The sequence below is a fragment of the Lytechinus pictus genome, chromosome 16 (assembly GCF_037042905.1).
Source record: "Lytechinus pictus isolate F3 Inbred chromosome 16, Lp3.0, whole genome shotgun sequence".
Lineage (NCBI taxonomy): Eukaryota > Metazoa > Echinodermata > Echinoidea > Temnopleuroida > Toxopneustidae > Lytechinus > Lytechinus pictus.
In genome coordinates, this window is record NC_087260.1 from 14,209,559 (window position 1) to 14,234,266 (window position 24,708).

The 24,708-nt window shown below is 37.7% G+C and overlaps 1 protein-coding gene across 2 annotated transcripts; it reads left to right on the top strand.

Annotated features, from left to right (window-relative positions):
- The first annotated feature begins 9 nt into the window (after positions 1-9).
- Positions 10-24,708, top strand: LOC129279306 (lymphokine-activated killer T-cell-originated protein kinase-like). 2 transcript variants are annotated; one of them, XM_064111668.1, is made up of 7 exons: positions 10-380; positions 3,476-3,602; positions 4,770-4,902; positions 5,554-5,750; positions 6,261-6,411; positions 10,027-10,257; positions 20,016-24,708. In XM_064111668.1, exons 1-6 carry the CDS (start codon positions 166-168, stop codon positions 10,242-10,244), a joined length of 1,041 nt encoding a protein of 346 aa, XP_063967738.1. In that variant the 5' UTR covers positions 10-165; the 3' UTR covers positions 10,245-10,257; positions 20,016-24,708. The 2 variants fall into 2 exon arrangements, with proteins under 2 accessions (XP_063967738.1, XP_063967737.1); XM_064111667.1 differs by lacking the exons at positions 10-380; positions 3,476-3,602; positions 4,770-4,902; ... (1 more) ...; positions 6,261-6,411; positions 10,027-10,257 and adding an exon at positions 16,052-16,232.

The following is a 24,708-nucleotide window of genomic DNA, read 5'->3' on the forward strand; positions in this document are numbered from 1 at the left end:
GCTAGCGCTAGCGCGCGCGCAAGTGCAGTTGAATTTGCGGTAATTTTGAAAGACCCTTTTTGAAAGTGTTGGACTCTCTTTTTGGCAAAGCTTTTTCTTCATTCAAAACACATTTGAATTGAAAGAAGTAATTAAGGTTATCTGCAGAATTGAGAGGGAAGGACAATGGCGTCCACAAAGGATCAAACATGCAACGCCACCGATTCTCTGAAGAAAGGAAACTCAGATTTTCTCACCCCCGTTCATCCAGCGAAGAGAAGTCGACTCTCTGTGGCCACTCCCGCCCGGAACTCTCCCGCTAACACGATACAGATCCCCGCCTCGCCGTTTATGAAGAAGCTGGGCTGGGGGACTGGTGTGTCAGTTTATTTGCTGGAAAGGTTGGTTTATTTTTAGGCCTAACTTAGTCTAAAGTAGAGGCGCTGGTCCAAAAATTGGGATTGTCCCAGAAAACAAGGACATTCTCATAAACCAAGTCCAAGAGTCATGTCTTGATAAATTTAGACTGTCCTAAATTTATTTTAATTTTTATGGCCTGGCTTTATGGGGACGTTTTTTTTTCACTTCCCCCTACGGGACAAAGACATCAATTACGGGAATTGAGAGTGCTAAAAATAGATTCAGTGACCTCAATTCCCCCCAGTTCACCATCTATTTTCATGACTTACAAGTTACATAACTCATAAGTTACTTACAGAGACCAGTAGAGGCGCACGGCCAATATTGGAGACTGTCTCCAATGTGGGAGATTATCTCCAATATCAGAGACTTTTGTAAAGAATTTGGGTATCCAATTTCAGAGACAGTCTCCAGTTTTGGAGACCAATTTCCTTTGTTTACATTTGCTGCAAAAAGATTACCTTGGCGGCAAATAAAAAAGTAATAAGCTGATTCCTCATGAAAAATTACCCCTTTTCACCATCTACTTTAAAAATTCATGGTCTACTTTTGTTTTGATAAGGATTTTTGTTGTCAATCACACAAAAAACAAATGGGCTTCTGACCTCAGTGAGACAAAATTTTGGGTGGAAAAAATCATGCTTTTGTTGGTGTTGTTTCTTTTGTCCTTTTGCAAAGCAAGTCTCCAATGTGGGAGATTGTCTCCCCTATTGGAGAGAGTCTCCCATATTGGCCGTGCGCCTCTACTGGAGACAGTCTTCCGAGTTCCAATAATCTTGTTATGAAACCTGATAATTAGTATGTTTACATTACTCTAGGCTCTAGCACAGTACATTTGTCAGCACTTGACAGGTGAATGAGATAGTCCCTGTTAACTGGGACAATCCCTGTTAACTGGGACAATCCCAGTTTTCTGACCAGCGCCTCTACTGGTCTATTTGGTTTTTGATTAATTGAAAAAAACTGCGGAGGGTCAAGTCTAATGATTAAGGCGAATCTAATCTTCCTGTGCCAGAATAACCGTCGTTTCTGGGGATTTATTTAACAATTTCTGACATTTTGATATACCCCCGGTACTTATTGCCGTTATTGGTAAGTGGAGCCAACGCAGTTCAGCGGAACAACCAAAATACAGAGACTGAAGCTTTATCCTGTGCCTTGCCGTAGATAGATCTAACGTTAGGGATAAACTTAGACCAAAAGCTTCGGTCTCGATAATTGGTTGTTTCGCTGATCTCCGTTGGCTTCACCCACCACCAATTGCGTACGAGGAGAAAAAAAAAAAGTTTAAAAAAACTCTTCGAAACAGACGGCTGCCAGCTGTCTAGGCCAGGATAAACTAGACCAAAAGCTTCAGTCGTGGTCTCTGTAATATGTATTATTGGTTGTTCCGCTGAACTCCGTTGGCTCCACTCCACTCACCAATTACAGAGACCAAAGTTCTAACTCGATCTGTACAGGGACTCAATGGCCATATGTTTATGTATTCAGTTTGGATATAAAACCAGGGAAGTGGGAGTTGCACGTCAGCCGAAGTAAGTCGCTGTTTTTTTTTTCCTTTTAAGTTTATGTTTTCCTGTTCAGGCCAAAACGGAATAGTATAGATCTAATAATCTTTATTTTGGTTCAGTTCTTTTTTATATTTTATGAAATAAAGACAAAATCGATGAGCCCCATCGGGGGGAGGGGGGGGCGGATTTTGCATTGTTAACCCCCTAATGGCGGCTGCACAATCGCGAGCCGTCTGTGTACTAGGAGAAATATTTAAAAAAATTATAAATGTTGAAAAACTCCTCAAAACAGACGGCTGTCAAGGGGAAACATGATAAACTTCCCAGAAGATGACCTAACGTTAGTTTCTGCTTGTTCAGTGCTTGATAAGCATTGGGAGAACATTGCCTATGATGATTTGAGTGATTTTTTATTTCCGTGTGTTTTTCAGGGAATTTTTTGCTGTCTACGATACCCCTGTCTCCTAACTTACTGCCACGTCCCTGCCAACACAAGTAGGCCTAGTGCATCTAATTTTGCCTGAAGTCGTCAGAGCAGCAATATTGCCAAAAATTCTACTATTGTTTTGATCGATGAACAGGCTTAGTCTGAGTCCTACATCGTCTGAGTAAACTAAATTAAACTAAATTAAAGTAAACTAAACTTAAGTTAAGTTAACAACAAACAAATCATTCAATTAAAATAATAAATTACAGTCATTTTGAATTTTTGTCAGTGTCATTATCACTGCAACGACCTAGGTCTAGGTCCTAGTATTAGATGCACATGGGCATGGCAATGGCATGCCATGTTGCAATCTGCGAGGACATTATAGATCTTGCCATAGGGGGAAACGTTTCGATGCCACATGGAGTGGACTGCGTCTGCGCGTACAATTATTCAGTAAATGAGTGGGAACACCACCAACGCAACATGGACTTAGCAAGGACGTGGCTCAGACATAGCACTTATGGGACTATTTCACATTTTTCAAAAACAACAAAGTTGGCGTGAGTCCGACCTACATGTACCGGTAGGCATTTTTTTCCTGAATTTCAACGATACATCAGCTCAGGAACTTCCTCTGTTTTTCAATCCATGAAAGCGTGTTTAAAAATATTTGCCCAATAAGTTTGAGGTAGATCTAAAATGTAAACAAGGTGTTGCTTTTTCCTCCTCGGCAAAAAAAAAAGTTTGATCTATTTCACATTGATCTGTATGTCTCAAAACATACAAAATGAGATTAAGTTACTAACTGTAGCACTTTCAATTTTAAGTACTAAGAAAATGATAGCAAACAGGTGAATTTGCTGTGTTATGTGTAGGCCTAGTAATAATATGCATTATAATTCCCACATAATCGCTTCCAACCTGTCTGGTGCAAATTGTTCATAGTGATATTAACTGATATGCTGGTTTTGCCTTTGCTATTAAAAGGAATTATGGAGACTTCCAAAAAGTAAGCAGTTCAGAATATAATCACTCACTGTACTTCCGTACTTTACATTTAACAACATATGGTGCAAGTATTCTAATGCTAAAAGTAGTTCAGGTTTTTTTTCCAAAATTTTTCTTTCTGTTTCAGGAGCCCAAAGCCTGATGGGAGTGGACGTTCACCCTGGGCAGTGAAGAAAGTACGCAGCAAGTATAAAAAAGATAGAGGACTGGTAGATGTAGAAGGCAGGCTTAAAAAGGAGGCAGTCATTCTAAAGGTAGGCTGTAGATACATGGACAGACTGCAGTTACTACGGTAGTATGTCACTTGTCTACCTTTTGTTCATAAACAAATTGTGAAAAGCATGAAGTGCATTGCACTGAGTTGTCCCATAATGTAGGCCTACTTTTAGCAAAAGTCAGATCTGTATCGGTTTGCAGGAATCCTCCTGTTAAGGTGCTAGGCGACTCCCAGATAGCTTTTCTGCATTTTCCCATCGTTTTGTATATTACAAATGAGAGCAATGTACAAAATTGTTAGCCATGAAAAGATGCTTGCAAGGTTCCTGCATAGGGTTGGCAGTTTCCTGAGAAATTTGGGTATTTCCCACCCAGGTGGGATATACTGGAAAACATTTAAAAAAATAGAAAATGGGGAGTACAGGGAGGTACAGGGAAATGCTAGGCTATGCTAGGCTATGCTTAAAATTAGCATTTCCCTGTATTTCCAATTATTTCCCAATCTACTAAAAAAAATGTTGAGGCAGTATTTACTGGTATTTCCAATCCTTGCCAACCTGTACTTTTGGTAAGGTACCTCAAGGCAAGTTTGCATGCATCTGATCTACAACAATTGTCTTTTCTTTTGAAAGCCTTGTATTGAACCAAATTCAACTTTGATTAGTGGTATACCGTATAGTCTTGTGAGAACCATAACGTGCTGTGGTGCCAATTGTTCTTTAATATGAGTTTGCAATCCCTGGAGCCTAGTCTGGATAGTGGATTCATTAAATACTTATTTCTTGGTCTGGCATTACTGTGGTATTATTAAATGATCAAAAAAGCTTGTTTATTGAAGTTGTTCATACAATTTGTATGATGTTGTAACGTTTCAAATTCTTTCTAACATTCATCGCTTTCATTTACATTTATCAATTACTACAGACCAAGCAGGTCTTTGCGCTCATCCACTTCTGGCTTCCTTGTTATTCCAAAAGTTTCAAAAACCTGGGGGGAAAGATCATTTGCTTTTGCATGCCCCACTTTGTTGAATAGCCTTCGTGAAGACATAAAAAAATGTACCTCTGTCGAAACTTTCAAAAATCTTCTAAAAACTTTTTTATTTAACTCTTAGCTCTTTATGTGCCTTGAGCACTCTACAGAGTGGATTTGGCGCTTTATAAGTCACATTATTATTATTATTGTGCGATATCATGTTGTTACAGAAAATGGACCACCCTTGCATTGTGGAATTCCGAGCTCTAAGCAAGTCTGCGGATGGATCACTGTGTCTGTCAATGGAGAATGGCCAACAGTCATTGATGGATATGATTGAAAAACGCAACGACATGGGGAAAGGTAACTCGAAGCAGCAACTACACAACAAATTTGAAAGAAATGGGAGCGGAGGGAAAGGGCTGAACATTGATAAAATCACTATTTTTATGGTCATTTTCATGATTTTGTGCATGATCATACTTAAAAACATGCCTGGCTTTGTAAAAGTCTTTAACCAATAAAGAATTGATCCCTTTTGCAGTTTTTTTTTTAAAGGAAGTGAAAATTCAGATCTGGGATTAATGCTACTGAACCAGGGGCATGGTCTGCATGGGATGGTGGACAGTTGCCCCTTAGATATTATTGAAAGATATTTTTTAAAATGACAAAATGCAGTGTTGTTCTAATTGAATTCTCTATGATGAAATGTGAGGATTAATCATCATGAAGAATTGTGGAATTCCTACAACAAGAGAGACATGACTCTGATGGGGGGGGGGGGGGTGCCCCTAGACATTGAAATAAAAATGTTGCTGAAAATGTGATGATTAAAATACTCTGTGTAGTAGTACCTAATTGTTTTATCTATTCTAAAATGTGAGGATTAATGATCAGAATATTCTTCTGGGGTTCATGCCAGAAAGCCACACCTTTGATTTTAGTCAGGTATCTAGCACTGATTCGCGCAGTCGTCAGTAATGCATTCATTGCCCTTGCCAATGTCACTTTCAGGTCCATTCCCAGCTGTTCAGATCTACAAAGTAGCCCTGTCCCTAGCATCAGCCCTCAGTTATCTTCACAATGACCTCAAGTACCTACATGGTGATCTGAAGAGCGGCAATGTCCTCGTCAAGGGCGACTTTGAGACTGTCAAGCTCTGTGATTTTGGAGTAGCCCTCAAACTCAGAGATGACCTGAACGGCCTGGAGGTATGCATTCAATACAGTCGTATGTATCCGCTGTATGTGTTGTTTTCTGCAGTTTCTACAATATTCACCAAACATAGGCCAGAGGTAGTAGTAGTAGTAGTTGTATTAGAAGTAGTAGTAGTAATATTAGTAGTCATGGGCGGCACTGGTATTTCGGTAATAAGGAGGAGGGGTATGGTAAAGATAACCTAAACCGAATCCCCCTTCCGCCAGCCCCCAATAGTACAGGGGTATACATGTAGATTAACTCATTCAAGACCTCTTTTATTAAAACTAATTCCTTTTTCCTTTGCTTCCTCTTTTCTCCCCATTTCCCCCCCTTTCTACCCTTTTTTCACTACCCCTAAAAAAATGATAATAGAAGAGTTCTTGCCCCCATGTGCCCCCCTTGTATTACTGAGCAAGGTAATAGAAATGCTGTTGTAGTACTTAAGCCATGGTCTGCTTTTCTATTGTTGATAATCATGATAATCAACTTTTGGTTTCCTCGGTATGCTTTGACATTCACAGAATCCTACAGATGACTACATTGGCTCTCAGCCCTGGAATGCAATGGAAGTTCACATCGGTGGTGAAATCACCCATAAGACAGACATGTTCTCATATGGCCTTGTTATCTGGGAGATGATGTCCCTCCAAGCACCCCATCTGGATCTTCTCTGTAAGTACATTTTTTTCTGTTCTTGGAAATGAACAATGTTAATAAAATAATGATAATAACAATGATAATAGGCATTTATATTGCGCTATCTAAAAAAATAATCTTTTACAATGTGCATTATTATTATTACCCCTAGCTTTAGCTACAGCAGTCTTCCAGCGCTCATCCCTTTTGGAAGAATTAACCCTGCTGGGTACCTACATGTATTCACCTCACCTGGGTTGAGTGCAGCACAGTGTGGATAAATTTCTTGCTGAAGGAAAACATGCCAATTCTGGGATTAGAACCCTTGTCCCTCTGATTGAGAGACAAGAGTCGTAACCTCTAGACTACGATGTGCCCATAAAAATGCAATTCTCCACAGCATGTATTTGCACTAGTAATCAAGAAATGTGGTATATCTGTGCAAAATCTATTGGTCCGAATTTGCAGGAAGAAATAAAAAACACAAGTGATATAACTAACGAACATCCTTCAAAATACCTTTTAAATCGATGTCCTTTTTCAATATATTTTCAACCAATATCTGAAAGTGAAATCATATCTGTTGTAGATAAATTGAAACATAATACTTCTTCTGGGTTCGACAACGTAGACATAAAAGTTATTAAGAAAGTCATTCCATTTATATGTAAACAACTATGCGATATTTTTAATGAATCAATTTCTACAGGAATCGTACCTGATAAACTTAAGATAGCAAAAGTGATACCTGTATTCAAGTCAGGATCAAAAGAAACTGTAACGAATTATAGACCAATATCTGTTCTTACTGTCTTCTCAAAAATAATTGAAAAATGTGTATATACTAGGGTATCCTATTTTTTATTGTCTCATAACATTCTCAATAGTACACAATACGGATTTAGGGAGGGTCTCTCAACGTCATTGGCTCTAAATAAATTTACTAAAGATATTGCAAATTCCATTGAAAATAAAAAAACAACCGTATTTTCATTTTCCTGATAAAAGGTATTTTCATCGACTTGTCCAAAGCATTCGACACCATAGATCATCATATTCTAAAACAAAAACTTTATCACTGTGGTAACGGGGAACGCCCTACCAGTGGATTGTGAATTATCTAACAAATAGAAAACAATTTGTCTCTGTTGATTCAATTAATTCAGTTATGTTAAATATTGTTTGTGGGATTCCACAAGGATTCATATTGGGCCCATTGTTATTTCTTATTTACATAAATGATATTCAATGCTCCTCAAATATTTTAACTTTTATACAATTTGCAGATGATACTAGTATATTGTTTTCTCATAATGATATTCCCTTTATAACCTATACTTTAAACAATGAACTTCAAAATTTAAGCAATTGGTTAAAATGTAATAAATTAGTTATAAATATGTCTAAAACAAATTTTATGGTATTTAGTAACATTAATCATGATATCAAGGATATTAAATTACACATGAATGGATCTCAGTTATTACATACAAATCATTCAAAATTTCTAGGTATCCATATTGATGAACTCATGTCATGGAAATATCATATCGAAGTTGTCTGTGTTAAAATATTTCAAGTTGTCGGTGTATTGTATCGCTTACCTCACGTTCTCCCACCTAAAATACTTCTTTCCATTTATAATACCTTGTTTCTCCCACATATTTCATATTGTAACATTATCTGGGCTTGTTGTCCAAAATATCTATCTGATAGAGAGAGTATTCAAATTGCAGAAAAGAGCGGTTCGCCTTATTTCCAATTCTTCATAGTATTCCCACTCTGCTCCATTATTTCATAAACTCAAACTATTAACTGTGTATGATATCATGAATCTACAAATCAGAATTTTTATGTATAAATGCAAACATCGTCTACACCCTCCTCATATCTCTGATTTATTTCCCATTAATCTAGATTTACATTCTTATGAAACCCGTTCTGCCAATGACTTTCATTTTCCAAAGGTTCGAACATCATATGCTAAATCCACTCTTTTATTCACTGGCCCTAAACTGTGGAGTTCCTTACCAAAAGAAATCAAAAACTCAGTATCACTCCATTCCTTTAAACGTAATTTCAAAAAGTACCTGCTTGATACAAATTTTAAAAACAACAGTAGAGCTTAAAAATCAAACTTATCCTTTCCTTTTTTGTATTGTTTATGTCATTATTTAAGTTATCATTCTAAATTCTTTTCCCATACGTAATGTTATTTGATTTCGTTTTATGAATGTGTTGATTTTTCTTAAGTATTATCTTGAAACTTATGAATGAGAGCCATATTCACATGCTATATATTGTTAAGAAATGTCTTTTTTAATAGCACTAATATCTGTTGATTTTATGTTGGGTGCCTGATTTTAAGACTTATTTTGTCTTCTTTGGCTCCCCCACAGTAATGTACATTTCTTTGTATTACTTTTTAACAACTCCGTTCACTTTCCTTTTTTTTCAAATTATGTTTGTTTCCTATTTTGTACATATTTGTAATGTTTTTATATTATTGTGGAAATAAATGATTTGATTTGATTGATTTGATTTGAAAATCGTAAAAAGGCCTTAAAAACAGACATACCGATGCTTTTTGACGTGCACTCATCGGAGAAACATCGTGTGAATGACTAGATCGCCAAAACAAAAAATATATAATAGAACCGCAGGAGACAATGGACGCTAAACGGCGAGCTTGTTTAAAACAATTTCACCAATTTTCTAATTTTACATTCTCATTTTGCTTTAATTGCCCAAAGCCTCACAGAAAATACACACAACTAATGTGTAAATTTTAAAGACCTGTCTACCCTATAATTCTCGGGGGGGGGGGGGATGCTGAACAAGGTTCCTTTGTTTGATTAAAAGACCATATTCTTAGAAGAAATTGGCTGAAAACAAAATGTAAATGATTGCCAGGGGTGGGGGGCACCTCCATGGTGTCACTCTTTCAAATGGTTTTGATGCGACATGATGTGTCGTGACATTTACTTTGTGTAATTTTGACTCACTGAGCTAGTTATCATGCAATTCTTCCAGTCTAGTACCGGAAGAAGAAACTTATACACATAGTTTGGAAACATGTCTTATTTAGTCATACCTAAGTTTTTATCTCAGTTATGAAGCACAGATGACCTGCCAAAATGCATTGAAATCTTTGAATATCATTTAATTTTTATATTCAATCCATTCTTGATCATAAATTTATATTGAATTATTGGACGAATTTGATCTGCCTTTGAATTAACTTTCCATCTCCAGTGGAATAGTAAATGTAATTATTAGCGATAAGTTTCAGAGATTGGTTCGTAATATGACAACCATGCTTATTCAACGATTGGCTCATTTGTCATTAGCATTTCATTGTTAAGTTTCTCTCACTGATCCCTGAAATGAGAGTGGATTCAGATTCACATGCGACTTTCTGCGCAAATTGTTCTGATAGGCCTCAATATTTATCGTTTTTAATCTGCCATACATGAATGATTTCCTCAGCTGTTGGTCTTAAATTAAAGATGAGATAACACTTCTAAGATAAGTATGAAATTCATAATAAAAAATATGTTTAATAATTGTGAAATCTATCTCTGAAAACTGGTTTCCTTTTTGTGGGACGTAATGTATTTAGAATCTTGTTTTGTCTTTTAATTGGTGCAGATAGTGGAGATGACAGCGAGTATGACGATGACGAGACCAGCTTTGATGAGTCTGAGTTTGAGGCAGCTCTCGGGACCAGGCCCCCACTTCCCAAGGAGAACCTGGGACCCGAGTTCCAGTCCCTCATTGAGCTCTTCTGTGCCTGTACCGACGAGGATCCCGCCAAGAGACCCAGCGCTAAGATGGCCCTTTCTGCTTTGGAGGACGTGAAGCTTTAACCCGATAACCCAGGTACCTTTGAAGGAATACAGATTTTTACAGACTCCAGGGCTCCGTCTTACAAAGAGTTGCAATTGATCCAATCAACCACAACTATGGAAAGCCAGCAACGTCGACATCTATTATGCATGTTTGTTCAAAATATCTTCTAACTATGATATACAGTATATTCATACATTCATTGTCTTTTTTGAAAGTTTAGTGTGCTTCTCTGTGTTTCCAAAGGACAGTGTGCAAATTTCCTGTTGAACAAAATTATGGGATTGATGGATTTCCATATAGTTGAGATTGATTGCATCAATCGTAACTCTTTGTAAGACGGGACCCTGCTAAGCTTTAACCTGGTGCCAACTAGAACTGGATGATACCTGTACAAAGTCTATGGGGATTACAGAATTCAGTATTCAGTGGGTTAACAGGGTCTTATGTAGCAGGACAATTCCATATTTACCTGCAACTTTGCCCAAGTCAAAACTTTTGGAACCACAGATATCTGTTCAGCTTTAAACAGGTATGTAATACATGTATTGCAAGATCAGTGTTCCGTTACGCAAAGGCTAGCGATTAATCGTACGCTTGATTTTCGCGATTAATAGTACATTATAGTCATGCAATCAATGGTACAAAAAATGTTCTACGATGATTGCCGAGCTTTGTGTTATCAGCCCCAGGTAGAAACATCGGGGTTGTAATGAGTCACTAAATTGTGGGTCGAGTCAAGTCATTTGAGGGTTTGAGTCATGTCAAGTCGAGTCAAGCCAGTGTACAAATGACAGAGGGGGCGCGTCGTGGAATACTGCTGGAGTCACTGGTAGGTAACTACTAGAGTCATGACTTGATTACAACCCTGTGAAAAGTTGCTAAGACTTGGGTGAATGTGTGTGGAAGGTCGTCCATCTCTCTGTACATGTATGTGGGATCTTCCTTTCATTGTTCAAGTTGAAATGCTCTCTTCTGATCATAACTTGATCAGTTCATGATGGGAAGTGAGCAGGGGAAAAAATGGGTTCAGGCATAGAAAAAGGTTGAGGAGTTTATGGGATTTGCCAGAAGGATGATGATGATGATTATGATGATGGTGATGATGATATTATGACGATGCTGCTGCTGCTGCTGATGATGATTATGACTATAAAGAAGATGACAATGATGATATCTGAACCGTGACTTGGCCATAGTGATATATTTTGTGTTGAGTAAATACATAAGACAAAAAAAGTACATCTTTATTTGTCTCTAAAACGCTTTATTCATGTATTAAAATTTAATACATTTGGTATGACATTCATAGTAATGATGTTTGGTCTCTTACTTTTATGCCGAAACACCACCCTGGGGGCTTTCATACCTACAATGTAGGAACCCATTTCCAGAAGTCTCATTGCACTTTGAGAACATTGGATTTCTCCTTTTGTAATCTACAGGTACAATTTGGTTCTGATATATGAGAAAATTATTGGTGAAGTTTAAAGATAAATAAATGCCAGTTGTTGTAACGACCTCAAAATGAGTAAGAACAGAATCCATTGAAGTGACCACCCAGGTTTTTGTGTATGAATAAAAAATATGTTCCTTTTCGGGCCCAGTGAGTAAAACTGAATGGCCTCCCTGATAAAAATTGTGCGTAACTCACAAACAGCTTTATGTAAAACCACCTTGCTTTTGCTGTTCTGTTGCCTGCATCAGACCTACCAACCAGTACGTTTTAGCCGTATTTAGTACGTTTTTGCAACCAAAATACGGCAGTACGTTTTTTCTTTGAAAATTTTTTTTTGTAAAAAAAAAAAAATATATATATATATATTTTTTTTAAACTAAATCGTAATTTATTGAGAAAAATAATCTCTATATGTCTCTATTTCATAAAACGTGCACAAATATGGTTATTAGATCAATGTAATTTCAGGTAACTTGTTTTTTTTTTCAATCATTTTGTTCAAACCAGGGTGAAGATATACATATGTTTTAATGTTTTTTTTTTCATCTGCAAGAGCAGTGCGCATTTTAGCTTGCATGCAGCTTGAGCGCCGCGATGAGCGAGTGCGCCAAGCATTTTATTATGAAATACACTTTTTTTGGGAAAAATACAGTTTTTTTTAATCACAGAATACAGTTTTTCATTCCCAGAGGTTGGCAGGTCTGCTGCATGATGTTGGAATCATTTGCTTTAGTCGACATTAATCAATCATGTCAAATTTTCAACTAGATTTTGCAATCGATAAATTTGCAAATACGTTTGTCAAATTACCCCTCACCACCTCAAGTCTTCCACTACTCACATCTGACCAGACTATGGATACAAATTTCAGAATTGTCATTGGAATTGCAATCAATGTTCATATTGACAGATTAGTATATCAGGGCCCCGTTGCATAATAGTTACCATTATGGTAACTTTGCCATCCAATTGTAACTACCATGGCAACAATGCTGAACAGCCAATCAGAATCAAGGATTCCATTAAAGATACCATTGGCTGGCAGACTTACTAATATGATAGTAACTTTTATGCAACACCCCCCCCCCCCCCCCGGTATATGTGGTATGCATTTTTTTACTAGTAATGTATATATGTATGATATGTCCAGAATTTGTAAGATTTAAAGTTGTATTTTTATTATCCAATGATAGATCATTTACCTTTACCTCAGTAGGCCTCCAAGGTTTCTCTGTATTTGGGAGATTATGCACTTAAAAAGATTTCTTGTAATTAGCTGCAATGAAACAAATTTGTAAATAAAAGAAAAAAAAAAAAATTATGTGCCTTCTTTGTATTTTTTTTTCCTTTGGATTTCTTAACATATTAACCTTTATATTTATTATTTGTGATATTCTTAGATATGTAGTTAAATGAATAATGATAGTTTAAATCTAAGGTTTAACAATTTTATTGGTAGCCAAATTTCGACCAAATATTGATGATTCAGGCACTTTTGAACACAAAGGTATGCATATGAAAACAGGAAATCATATTTTACTATTAACGTTTGAGACTACATATCCAGGGAGTAACATATTGTTGATAAATATAACTATTATTTTTTTTTTAAAGTTTTGTTTATTGTTTATAGACATTCCATGCACTAATTGCTCTACCTCCCCCCCCCCCCCCCCCCCCACCAACGAAGTTTGAAGGGGGTATACTCGGCGTACGACCGGGCGTGCGGTCCGTGTCAACTGTTGTAAATCAAACTACTTACTCATGTAAACTATGTAAACTGTAAACTACATGTATTGGAAACTGCGTTGCACACTGTTAGAAAATTTATCCTTAAAATAAAAGAAGTTCCTGCAGCCGAGTCTCGAGAACACCTGTAATCTTACCATATTGCGTAATCTTACAGGAAATTGGTGCATGTATTTGGTGTATGTAACCTTACAAATTTCCTTAAAGAAAACACCCTTTTCCCCTTTTTAAACAGACCTGTTCTGTAAATTGCGGAAAATTCCTGTTTTATGAATTTAAAGAATGATTCTGTTATTGCTTTCTGCAAAATCTTCTCTTTTTTTCCTGTAAAATCAGGGGGGTTTTAACAGTGAATGGTAACAGCATGGGGCGCTGGTATTAATCAACTTTTGTGATACCTCTAGTTTGAATTTAAATTAAGCCCATAGTCTTGGTGAATCCCTTAAAGTGCAGTGGATGTTCCCATTCCAATTGTTCATGAGATCATATAAATGCCCTAAAACACTCCGATCTTCTTTATCTTCACAGACTTCATGAAAAAAAGAATGGCACAGCAGCATGACAATCACAAATTTATGTTCAGGACGGCATGGGGTGGGTGTTAAATTGATACCCCAAAGTTGGTTTACTGAAAGGCAATTGGTAATAAAATCTAAATCTTTGGAAATCTGTAATAATAGCCCATTGTGATTCAGGAAAAGTCCGCCTTATTCTATATGCACCAATAGTAATGTATCATAATATCGATGCAGTATTTTCTTAATAGAGGTGCAATTAACTATAAAATAGCCATTTTAAAGACAGAGTTTTTTTATATTAAGCATCGTAAAAGTGAAAGCAGGGGCCGCGAAACATTGCAAGTGGGGGGGGGGGGGAGGTGATCATGCAAATAAATCACAATGAGATAATTATTTTTTACGTTTTTGTACACTGTTTTGGAAATTTTGAAGAATAAAAGCATTGTAAAAGTGAAAACAGGGGCCGCGGAACGGTTTTGAAAGTGAGGGGGGGTGGTGATCATGCAAATAAATCATAATAAGATGGTCATTTTTACGTTTTTGTACACTGTTTTGGAAATTTTGAAGAATAAAAGCATTGTAAAAGTGAAAACAGGGGCCGCGGAACGGTTTTGAAAGTGAGGGGGGGGGGGCTGACCATGCAAAAAATCACAATCAGATGGTCATTTTTACGTTTTTTGGAAAAAAAGTGGGGGCCGGGGGCTGACCTGGTCCCTCCAAGCCCCCCCCCCCCCCCCAATTTCTGCGGCCCCTCGAAAGGATAATTTGAAGCAAACCTGTCGAAAAATTGATTATTCCATCTTACGTGTTTGTCATTGAGCCAAAAATAAGCAAGCATGAAAAAAAAAGGATCTTCGGCCCTGGATCTGACCCGGCAGCCAATATTTTTTCCATACATGGGAACGCTATGGCGCATGAATTATTCATAAGTTGAGCTAAAAAACTGGGGAGCGTTTCATGAAAGGAGTTGTCAGACGTTTAACCCGACAAGTCCCATTTTATCCGACAGTTACCATAGTAGCAGTGCTTCTTAGCCAATCAACATCAAACAAAGTTGTCAGTTGACGCGACCTTTCGGGAAAAAATGTTGATGAAACTCTCCCCACGTTTCTGCATCTGATGATTTCAGACCCTAGCATTTAAAGGGGAATCCAGCCTTGGCCATAAAATGTTGTGTTGGGAAGGAGAAAAATAAATTAAATAGAATGGTGAAAGTTTGAAAGAAATCGAACAAGCAATAAGAAAGTTATAGCTGCTTTAAAATTGAGATCACTAATACAATGTAGATTTCAAATTGGCAACTGGGTAAGTAAATTATGACAAGGGGCAAGGACAACTTTTCCATAGGCCATGTACTTTATTATCAGGGATTTGTGGTTTTCTCCTAAGTACCCATTCCCCTGGGGCAGCAATCTAAATATAACCCACGTAGTATATTGTTTTATGTCCTCATGAAAGAAAATATAATTTGAAATAAAACTTTTGGGAAAAATGACATTTTAGCCATAATATGTATTGGAGTACATGGAAGAGTAGTCCTTGCCTTACATCACTATGACATCCCATATGCGGCCAATTTGAAGTATCCATGGGTATAGTGATTACCAATATTTACAACTTTTAAAAATTCATAACTTTCTTGTTGTTTGTCCAATATTATTCAAACGTTCACCTATCAACTTGTCTGATTTTTCTTTTCCTTATAAAATTAAGTTTTTACTTGGGCTGGATTCCCCTTTAACTTCCCCCTTCATATTGTACAGCGTATGGGATTTGATGTGTTTTGACTTCTTTTCAGGATCATTGAGTAAAACTAACTTACTAAAAGTAACTTATATATCCCTGATCATACTGCCTGAAGACTGAGTTTAAACGTACCCTTTAAAAGCCACTTAATGTGAATTTGGCGAATGCCAAGATTTTTTTTATTACTTTAATCATACTGGTTGCAATATTTTCAGGATATTTTCGGAAGTGCACTGTAGTTTCGCAATTTCCTCCTCTCTGTAACATAACAGGAAGCAAAGATTTCGCAATAATCTCTCCCCCCCCCCCCCCCCCGTTTCCTGTAAAACTGTTTAAGAATATAAAAAGGTGCTTCGATCGTCAAGGTTGCAGTTTAGTTGTTTACAGTTCCAGAGCTACTTCTTATCTTTTTAAAGTTATTCGGTATGTATTCTGAATATTCTGATACGGATCCCTCTCATAATCTCAGAGAGCAACCATCAGTATATTTTTTTTGAATTCTGAATCATAAAGGAGTACTTGTTCAATGACAAAACGTAAGTATTATTATGCTTTAACATTTTTTTTTTACATTGGTTAAAGAAATGAAAATAGAAATAAAGGCGACTGCACACCTTGCGATTGGTATGCGATTCAACTTTGGAATAAAACGTAGTAGAATTTGATGCTAATATTAAGACTTGGAATATCTTACTGTGTAATGTTCGAATTCATCATACGAATACCAGTGGCGTACCTAGGATTTTCCACAGGGGGGGGGGGGCAAAACCGTCCGCCAAAAAATTTGACAAGCAAAAAAAAAAAAAAGTCTTCAATCACAACTAAGGGATTTCGTACCAGAAAAAGAAAAAAATACAAGAAAAAAAAGGTCTTCAAGCTCGTCAGGGGGGGGGCAATATAGGTCTTCAAGCTCGTCAGGGGGGGGGGGCAAAAAAGGGTCTTTCAAGCTCGTCAGGGGGGGGGGGGCAGAGTGCCCCCCGTAGGTACGCTATATAGTGACGAATACCTATGTTAAAATCTGTGACTATGCTGTCATCATTCTTAGAGTAAAAGCAAATTTAATATATGGTCGTACTGACGTCATAGCAGTCGTACGATTGGCTACGATTTGAAACTAATTTGGCCTTTACTCCAAAATAAAGGCTTACAATCTTACAAAATGGTTATGTTAGTATTCTTTCAATTAATAAATAAAATGATATGGTCCATTCACATTTTCAGAAAATGAGCAAAATGCGATTTGTTCCAAAATCGGATCGCGAACAGTCTTAAGGCGTGCGGTGGCCTTAAATGATCTAAACTGAGTTATGTAATATTCATGGTTGCTGATAAAATTAAAATACATACATGTAATAATTCTCCAGAACTATATCTCAAACTAGTATTAGCTTACTGACTTGATACAAAAAGCACTATCATTGGATAACTCAAAATGTGTTGTTTACCATGCGGCATAACTCTAAGATATTACTAATCAAATATCCTTGCTGGGTCAGTATACGCTCCTTCGCATAATAGTAGCGTGGATGTGTTGAGTGTTACGGTACAACAAATGATGAAGCTCAGTCGTAACAGTTAATATTCAGGAACATTTATTATAATATAATGAAATCAGATGAAAGTCAGAGACGGGTCTAACTGAGATACAAATATAAAATATTGATGAAGAGTTCTATATAATATAACTTTATGATGAAAGCTCCGGTACTTGGTTTACGGCCATGGGATGGACCAGGAGTACAAGCAGTGGATATGTAGGGTAGAGCAGAGCTCAGAGACCCAAAAGAACCAAGAGTAAGAGTTTACATCCTTACTTATACTATTCCCTAACAAGACTAAACTAATTACAGGGAACAATAAGATACATTTTAAGATTCTACCAAAGTGAATGGTCTACTTAAAAGAGGGATTGCATTTGTAGACCAGCGGCGTAACAGGGGTCGGTGGCCAGGGGGGGCAAGAGCCAAAAATTTCCCGGTCATATCAATGAACAGGCAATGGCGTCATAAGGCAAAAATGTTGAGGGGGCGATATGACGTATCGGGCAAATGTATATATATATATATATAAGCGAGCGAGCGAAGTCAGCGAGCAAAATTTTTTGACATCTTTATTGCAAAAAATCCTATTTTGTGATAGATTTTAACATAATGTTAAAAAGATGATATCATATTCACCCTACTCTCTTTCCTCTTTTTCTCTCTTTTTTTGTACGCCACGGTGAACAGGATTTTTGTTGTGAACTTATGATTGTGAGCATCAGGGCGAAGCTCTATATGCTTGAGGGGGCCGAGTATGGCGCTTTTGGCAAGAAGTGGCTTAATATAGGTCCCGAGCGAGCGAAGCGAGCGAGAAAAAAAATGACCTTTTCATGAGAATCTAACATGAAGATAGATTTTAACATGATATTCAGAAAAATATAATACACTTTCCTTTCTTTCCTCATTTTGTTTGTTTGGTTGTAGAACTTTTGGGGGCCATGGTCCAAACTCATCCATATAACAGTGCTTTATGGGTGGGGTCCAGGGCAGAGCCCCGGAACCTCTTGATATCAAAGCCATTTTAAACCTTACAGATGGCCACTTATTTTAATCAAATTGCGTGTATATTTATATAGCTTTAACACAACACATAAATTCAATGCATTTGTGTATCGTAATCATCCAAATATTGTGAGGGGCACACCATAGCAAATGTGGGAAAAATTTGTAAAAAGTCGCCAGCGAGCGAAGCGAGCCAGAAAAAAAAGGCCTGTTAAAATGAAATTCTAATTATGTGATAGATTTTTACATCATTATAGCAAATATCATGTCATATATTTTTTTTCAATTTAGATTTTGGCTAATTCCATTCTGCCTTTATTTCCCGCTTTTGTTTGCCTTTTTGTCATCTTTAATTTATTTCCCTGTCTTACTAATCATGCTAATGTATTTGTATATCGGGGCGAATTGTTCTTTGTCACTTGTTCTTTTTCCTTCCTTTTCCCGTTATCTTTCCGTTTTCCCTTTTTCATGTTTTTTCTTAGTTTTCTTTTCCCTTTTCCTTTCCCTTCCCCCCTTTTTTCTTTCCTTTCCCTTTCCCTTTCTTCCCCCTTTTTTTTCTTTTTCCCGTTTTTTTTTTTCCCGGTGAGCTCCGCCAGGGGGGGCAGCTTGCCCCCCCCCCTGCCCCCCCGCCTGTTACGCCACTGTTGTAGACAGATGTAAAGAGGGATAATTAATCTTTTGTGAGGGGTGATAGAGAGAGAGAGAAAGAGTGAGAAAGGGAGAGAGATGTTTGACAGCCAGTGTAAAGCAGGTAAAATCAAAGAAGAGACATTACAAAGAAAGTGAAGGTAGGATTACTGGACAATGCCAAAGCTAATCAGTATTACAATGGCTACTCAGCAGCTTCTTAAAATCTCATTAAAATGAGACCACGCTTATAGAAATCAGAGCAATTGAAAAGGAAAGCTAATTAAACTAAAACTGAATGTGTATTTTTTGTCTTACATTATTTTAACATTTCTTATTTCTACTCTTACACGAGTAATGGAAGTCTCAAAGTGTGCCTAAATATAAAAGAACTTAAGCTCGCACTTCGCGCTCTCGCACTATTTGATTAGTGAGGTGTGTATCGTTTCCATTCTTCTCATCTTTATTTGTTGTTTTACTTAACTATATACATGTATCAGGTATGGATCTATAATTTTCACGGTGAGGGGAATTTTGTACAGGAAATTGTTGAACCCCCCTCCAAAAAAGTTCTTCACTTCCAAATAGAGCTCATTTGTTAAAGAAAAAAATGACAAGCCCCCCAAGAAAGAAACACATAAAAAAGGTCCTCACTTGCCTATGCAAGCCATATTCCACTATTTTTGGGGTGCCTCTCACATAGGCGGCGAAAGCGGGGGGAACAGGTCCCCCCAAAATTTGAGGTGGGGGGACGGTCCCCCTAAATTTTTAGCTGATAACCTTTTTTTGGAATGTCAATTTTGTTTCCTGCGTCCCCCCCCTAAATTCTGGTGGACCCCCCTTAAGATGTATATTGTTCCCCCCCCCCTAAAATTTAGGTTGATGACCTTTTTTTTTTTTGCTTAACAAATTTTTTGTCCATCACAAAATTTCGGGTAGACCCCCCCCCTAATTTTTTTGGCTTCCGCCGCCAACGGCCTCTCATACAGGAAGAGGGGGGGGGGGGGCACGGACCGAATTCAGCCCCTAGATCCCCCTGGATATATATATTCAGAGGGGAAAGATTTCCGTCATTTTTTTTCATCTCATCAGGCTTGTCATAGGATTTTTTTTCTTTCTTCTGTTATTTTTTTCTCACATCCTATTCAGATAAAGCTATCTGTGAACACGTCGACGTACTGAATATTTCATGCTGTGGACAACTTCTATATGTAGACATTCTTGGACACCTGTCATCACTTTGGCTTCGTTGGGAAAGGACGTCATAAAGGCAACGCCATCATCAATCATTGGAACGCCTATAGCCACGTCGTCCGGATCGGGCCAACGAAGTTCACTCCCTTTGCATCTTTAATGTCTAAACCGTCCATTAACAAGTAACATCCATATAAGAACTTTTGCATCTATGGATTTACTATTGTATCGATGTCTAATTATCGAGACTGGATCAAAGTAGGTAGGCCCACTATGTAATGGATTTTTGTATTAAGTTGTTCAATGTAAATGGCGTATGTGTCCATTCCCTCTAAATATGGAATCTTCAGACAAGAATATGCTTTCATTTCTCCGTGAGGAGGTGAATTGCGCAATTTGTTTAAATCAGCTTAAAAATCCGCGATTACTCATATGTATCCACAGTTTCTGTGAGGATTGCCTAGAGACATATTACAAGAAAGAAAACCATAGCGTTGGAAAGATCGCATGTCCGGTCTGTGACGAAGACACTGTTTTATCCGATGCGGGAATATCCGGACTGAGGCGTGATTTTCGCGCCATCGGTCTGATAGAAAGAATGGCGAAAGATAAAGAAAAGATGCAGCAGCAGAAGGCAAAGAATGGACTACAGCTGTGTGAGGTTTGTGGTCATGTTGAGCAAGCATCAACTTCCTTCTACAACTGCCAACAATGCAAGTTAGCTTTGTGCAATGAGTGTGGGGCGGCGCATAAACATCCTGTCCGTTTAAGTACGCATCATGTACATGGCGACGGGTTAGATCTGCAAGATTCTGATGATCAAGATAAGATGATCTTCTGCGAGAAACATGAAGGAAATAAGAAAGAGCTGTTCTGTAAGTTATGTCTCGTACCGGTATGTGATCTTTGTTCTATCACAGACCATCCTGTACAGCAGAACCATGATTGTATCAAGGTTGAAGATTTCGTCCCTATGATGCGTAAAGAAATACAGTCACGATTGTCTAGACTGACTAAAGCATACCTAATATGTTGGACCACCATTTATTCGATTAGGAACGCAGAAAAAACTGCCGAGGCACAGAAAGATGTCCTTAATAGTGCAATTCATTTTGGCATGGAAAAATATGAAATGAATCTGAAAGCTAGGAATACAGCCTTTTTGAACTTACGGAATCAAACTTTTAGTCAGTGGACAGAGATAATCGAAGAAAGAGCTGAAAACATAGAAAAAATTCGGTTGAAAGCAAAAAGAACACTTGAGGAAAATATAAAGTTCGCTTTAATTGCTTCCATGCACAAAGACCTTCTGGCATCCTGTGATAGCATTCTCTCTCAGAATCCAGATAAATTTATCTGCAGAGAGATAAAGAAAATCATTGGAGAAAAACTGCTCCATTTCAGATTGACAGACAGAGGGCCTTCATTCGAACCTTTGCTCACGATCCATGAAATATTTGACAAAAAAGATTTATACGTCATGTCCGTATCAGATGTTAGCAGAATGTTGGCCGTAACATTTACCTATGATAATCGAATAGCCATTTTGTGTTACTTTACTGGACCTTCTGCGTTTCCAACTAACACGGACATTAGCCAGAATCCTAAGAGTTTGTTCAAAACTTCAGTGTATCGGTATGATACGACGAATTATTGCGCCATACAACAAACTACAGCATCCCCACGAGTGGCGACTAAATTCGGAATAGAAACAAGACTCGAGGAGAAGTTTCATTCAAGTAGCTCTGAATCGAGCTTTGCATCACTATCAGACCTAAGATTTGTATTAGGCGATGGCAAACTGGATGGAGACGTATACCGCATCACAAATGTACCAAGCCCCATTTCAGACATCGCCACTGACCTCAAAGACAACATTTACTGCAGTGTTCCAAGTTGCAAACAAATATGCGTAGTTCGTAGCGATGGACCCCATTTCAAAGCGATTCCTACTGGGAACCTAAAGCCAGAACAGATTGCAGTGTGTCCTCATAGACCGAACCAGGTCATATTCACCCACGACTCTTCAAAAGTGTCAGTTGTCGACATGAGTGGGAAGCTTCTGAGAACCATCACCCGTCCGGAATGGAAAGAAGTAGCTATTGGATGCGACAACGACAGTATACTCTACGTCCTCTGGAAGAACAAAGCAGGGTTGAGGACTCTACAGAGGTTCTATTTGAATGGAGACCCGTTCATGGATGCTGTCTTTCAAGAAGAGAAACATGACTGTACAAGACTTCTTCTGGCAGTGTCCCCTGGAGGAGATGTAGCTGTTGTTACCAGGAAAGACAATGTGATGCTGATTACGACTAAGCGTGAATTCACTGGCGAAGAAACTTCCTTGAAACAGGTCTGACAATGAAGGTGGCACTTCTCCCAACCATCGCATAAGCTTGCTTCCCCCATGGAGTACAGGAAAACGGGGTTGTGGAGAGGAGCCTGATCCAAATCTGTTAAATAGGAAGTCTATACTGTCTTTGAAATGTTGTGGTGGTGGCATGATCTGTCCATGATTATGCCTTGGGACGGCTGTGTCTCTGGCAATGCGTTAATTGTCATTCAGACCATTTCTTATATACTTTGCCCAATATCCATTTACGCAAATCCATTTCGTCAGGGGTGGCACAACGGGGCGGGGGGTACAAGTAGTAAAAAGGGGAGGGGAAGGCCGGGGAAGAAAGGAGGTAGAAATCATGAAAAGGAGAGCTTTTCACCGTTTGACCGATATTGTTCGATTGAAGACGATCATAATGCCATCATTTTTAACGTGTCTTGACCCATCAAGATAGACCATTTTAGCAATCACTTCGCCGACGCTTTCTATAACACTGATAATCTTTTGTCAAAAACCCTTCATAACAAAGAAGTCTATGTCGAAACCGGTGAATCAAAAAAGCAGTGTTGTCATTGACTCTGGACATGTCCTCTGACTTGTTTGCAATATTTCGTCCAGTCCGAATCTTAAGACGGTGTGCTGTTTAGGTCCACCCACTTTCGACAATGACCTCTAATCTGTCCATTGTGATTTGACGGGCATTTCCAGTAGATTCTTATAACGTTAAAAAATTGCGAAGTGAATGCTAAATACGCTGATACCCTTGGGTCACGTATATTATGTCGATATAGGATCTAGTGTAGATTTATATGATTAAATGTGCTGTTTATGAACCAAATTTTCATTGTGTAATCATTTTGGGCGTTGGATCAAGTGACAGTTCAAGTGAGTATTGTTGTACCAATCTTTGTAAGATGGGCCCCATGGCTCCGTCTTTAAGAGTTACGATTGATCCGATCAATCGCAATTCTATGGAAATCCAGTATTGCCATTATTTTATAAAAGAAAATTTTAAAATGTACTTTGTAAACAAAAATAAGCACATTGAATTTCCAAGGAAACCATGGATGTATGAATACATCATAATTATTAAGAAAATATTTTGAACAAAGATCCATTTCAGATGTTGACATTCCTGGCTTTCCATAGTTGTGATTGATTGGATCAATCGTAACTCTTTGTAATACGGAGCCGTGGACTCTGGACGACGATGATATATTTGCAATTGTTCGTCTGGTCCGAATCTGAAGGTGATGTGTTGTCCCGGTCCACCAACTTTCGACAATGACCTCTAATCTGTCCATTGTGATTTGACGGGCATTTTCAATATATACTCAACGTCACAGGAAGCGTCTGCGAAGTGGTGCATAAATAAACGCTATTGATAGAAGCATCTAAGAATAGAGAAAAAAGGGATTGCCTCAGAAGTTTATCCATGTATTACACATTTTGTGATGTGATTTTGATGTTCATGTATTATGTATATTGCTTCGGTAAATTTTTTTTTAATCGTAACGCTGATAGATTGCCAGTTACCAGCTTGTTCATCAAAAAAAATTGTTAGAACCATGTAGTCAACATTATCCTAATCTTATTTTTATTGTTAAATGAAGAAAAATGAGAATACATATTTAGAGTGCATTTCGACGATTCTTAGGTCCTTTTATATAAACTTGGTTGCATGTTTTAATTGCAGATACTTCAGTTATATGTGCAGGATATTACCATAGGGACCATGTTACTCCTTTTCCGTCTTTCCTTGCTGTATAATGATATCCGATTTATCTTACTGTACTCACATTATGATAGCGCCCTTTTCCCCACTGTTGCGCGATCCTTAACGAAAGCCACGATTGGCCGTTCGTAACTGATCGCGAACATCATTCAAAATCTTTCTACGATCAACAAGAGTACCACGACTTTTCTGATACGATCTGATAAGATCACTACGATTATACTCCACGATTAAGTACGCCGTTTGAGTCGTGGCGCAAATCGTGATAGTAGGAACTAGGTATGGCATAGTTATACTCGATTTGTTAAGACTTCGTGCATAAAGTCAATGAAGTAGTGCCCAATGTTTCCTATGTTCATTACATCTATTTTAATGAAGAAATTATAAATCAATATATATTTCCAATACATGTGTATCATTATACATCCATTTCCATTATACATCCATTTCCAACCTGATATGTAATAATCTTGAATATAATTTTTGTACAGGGATACTTGAAATATGTTTTGTTATTTATATGTTTAAATGTACAAAACAAACTGTAATTGTTGAAAATGGAAATAAACGAAATG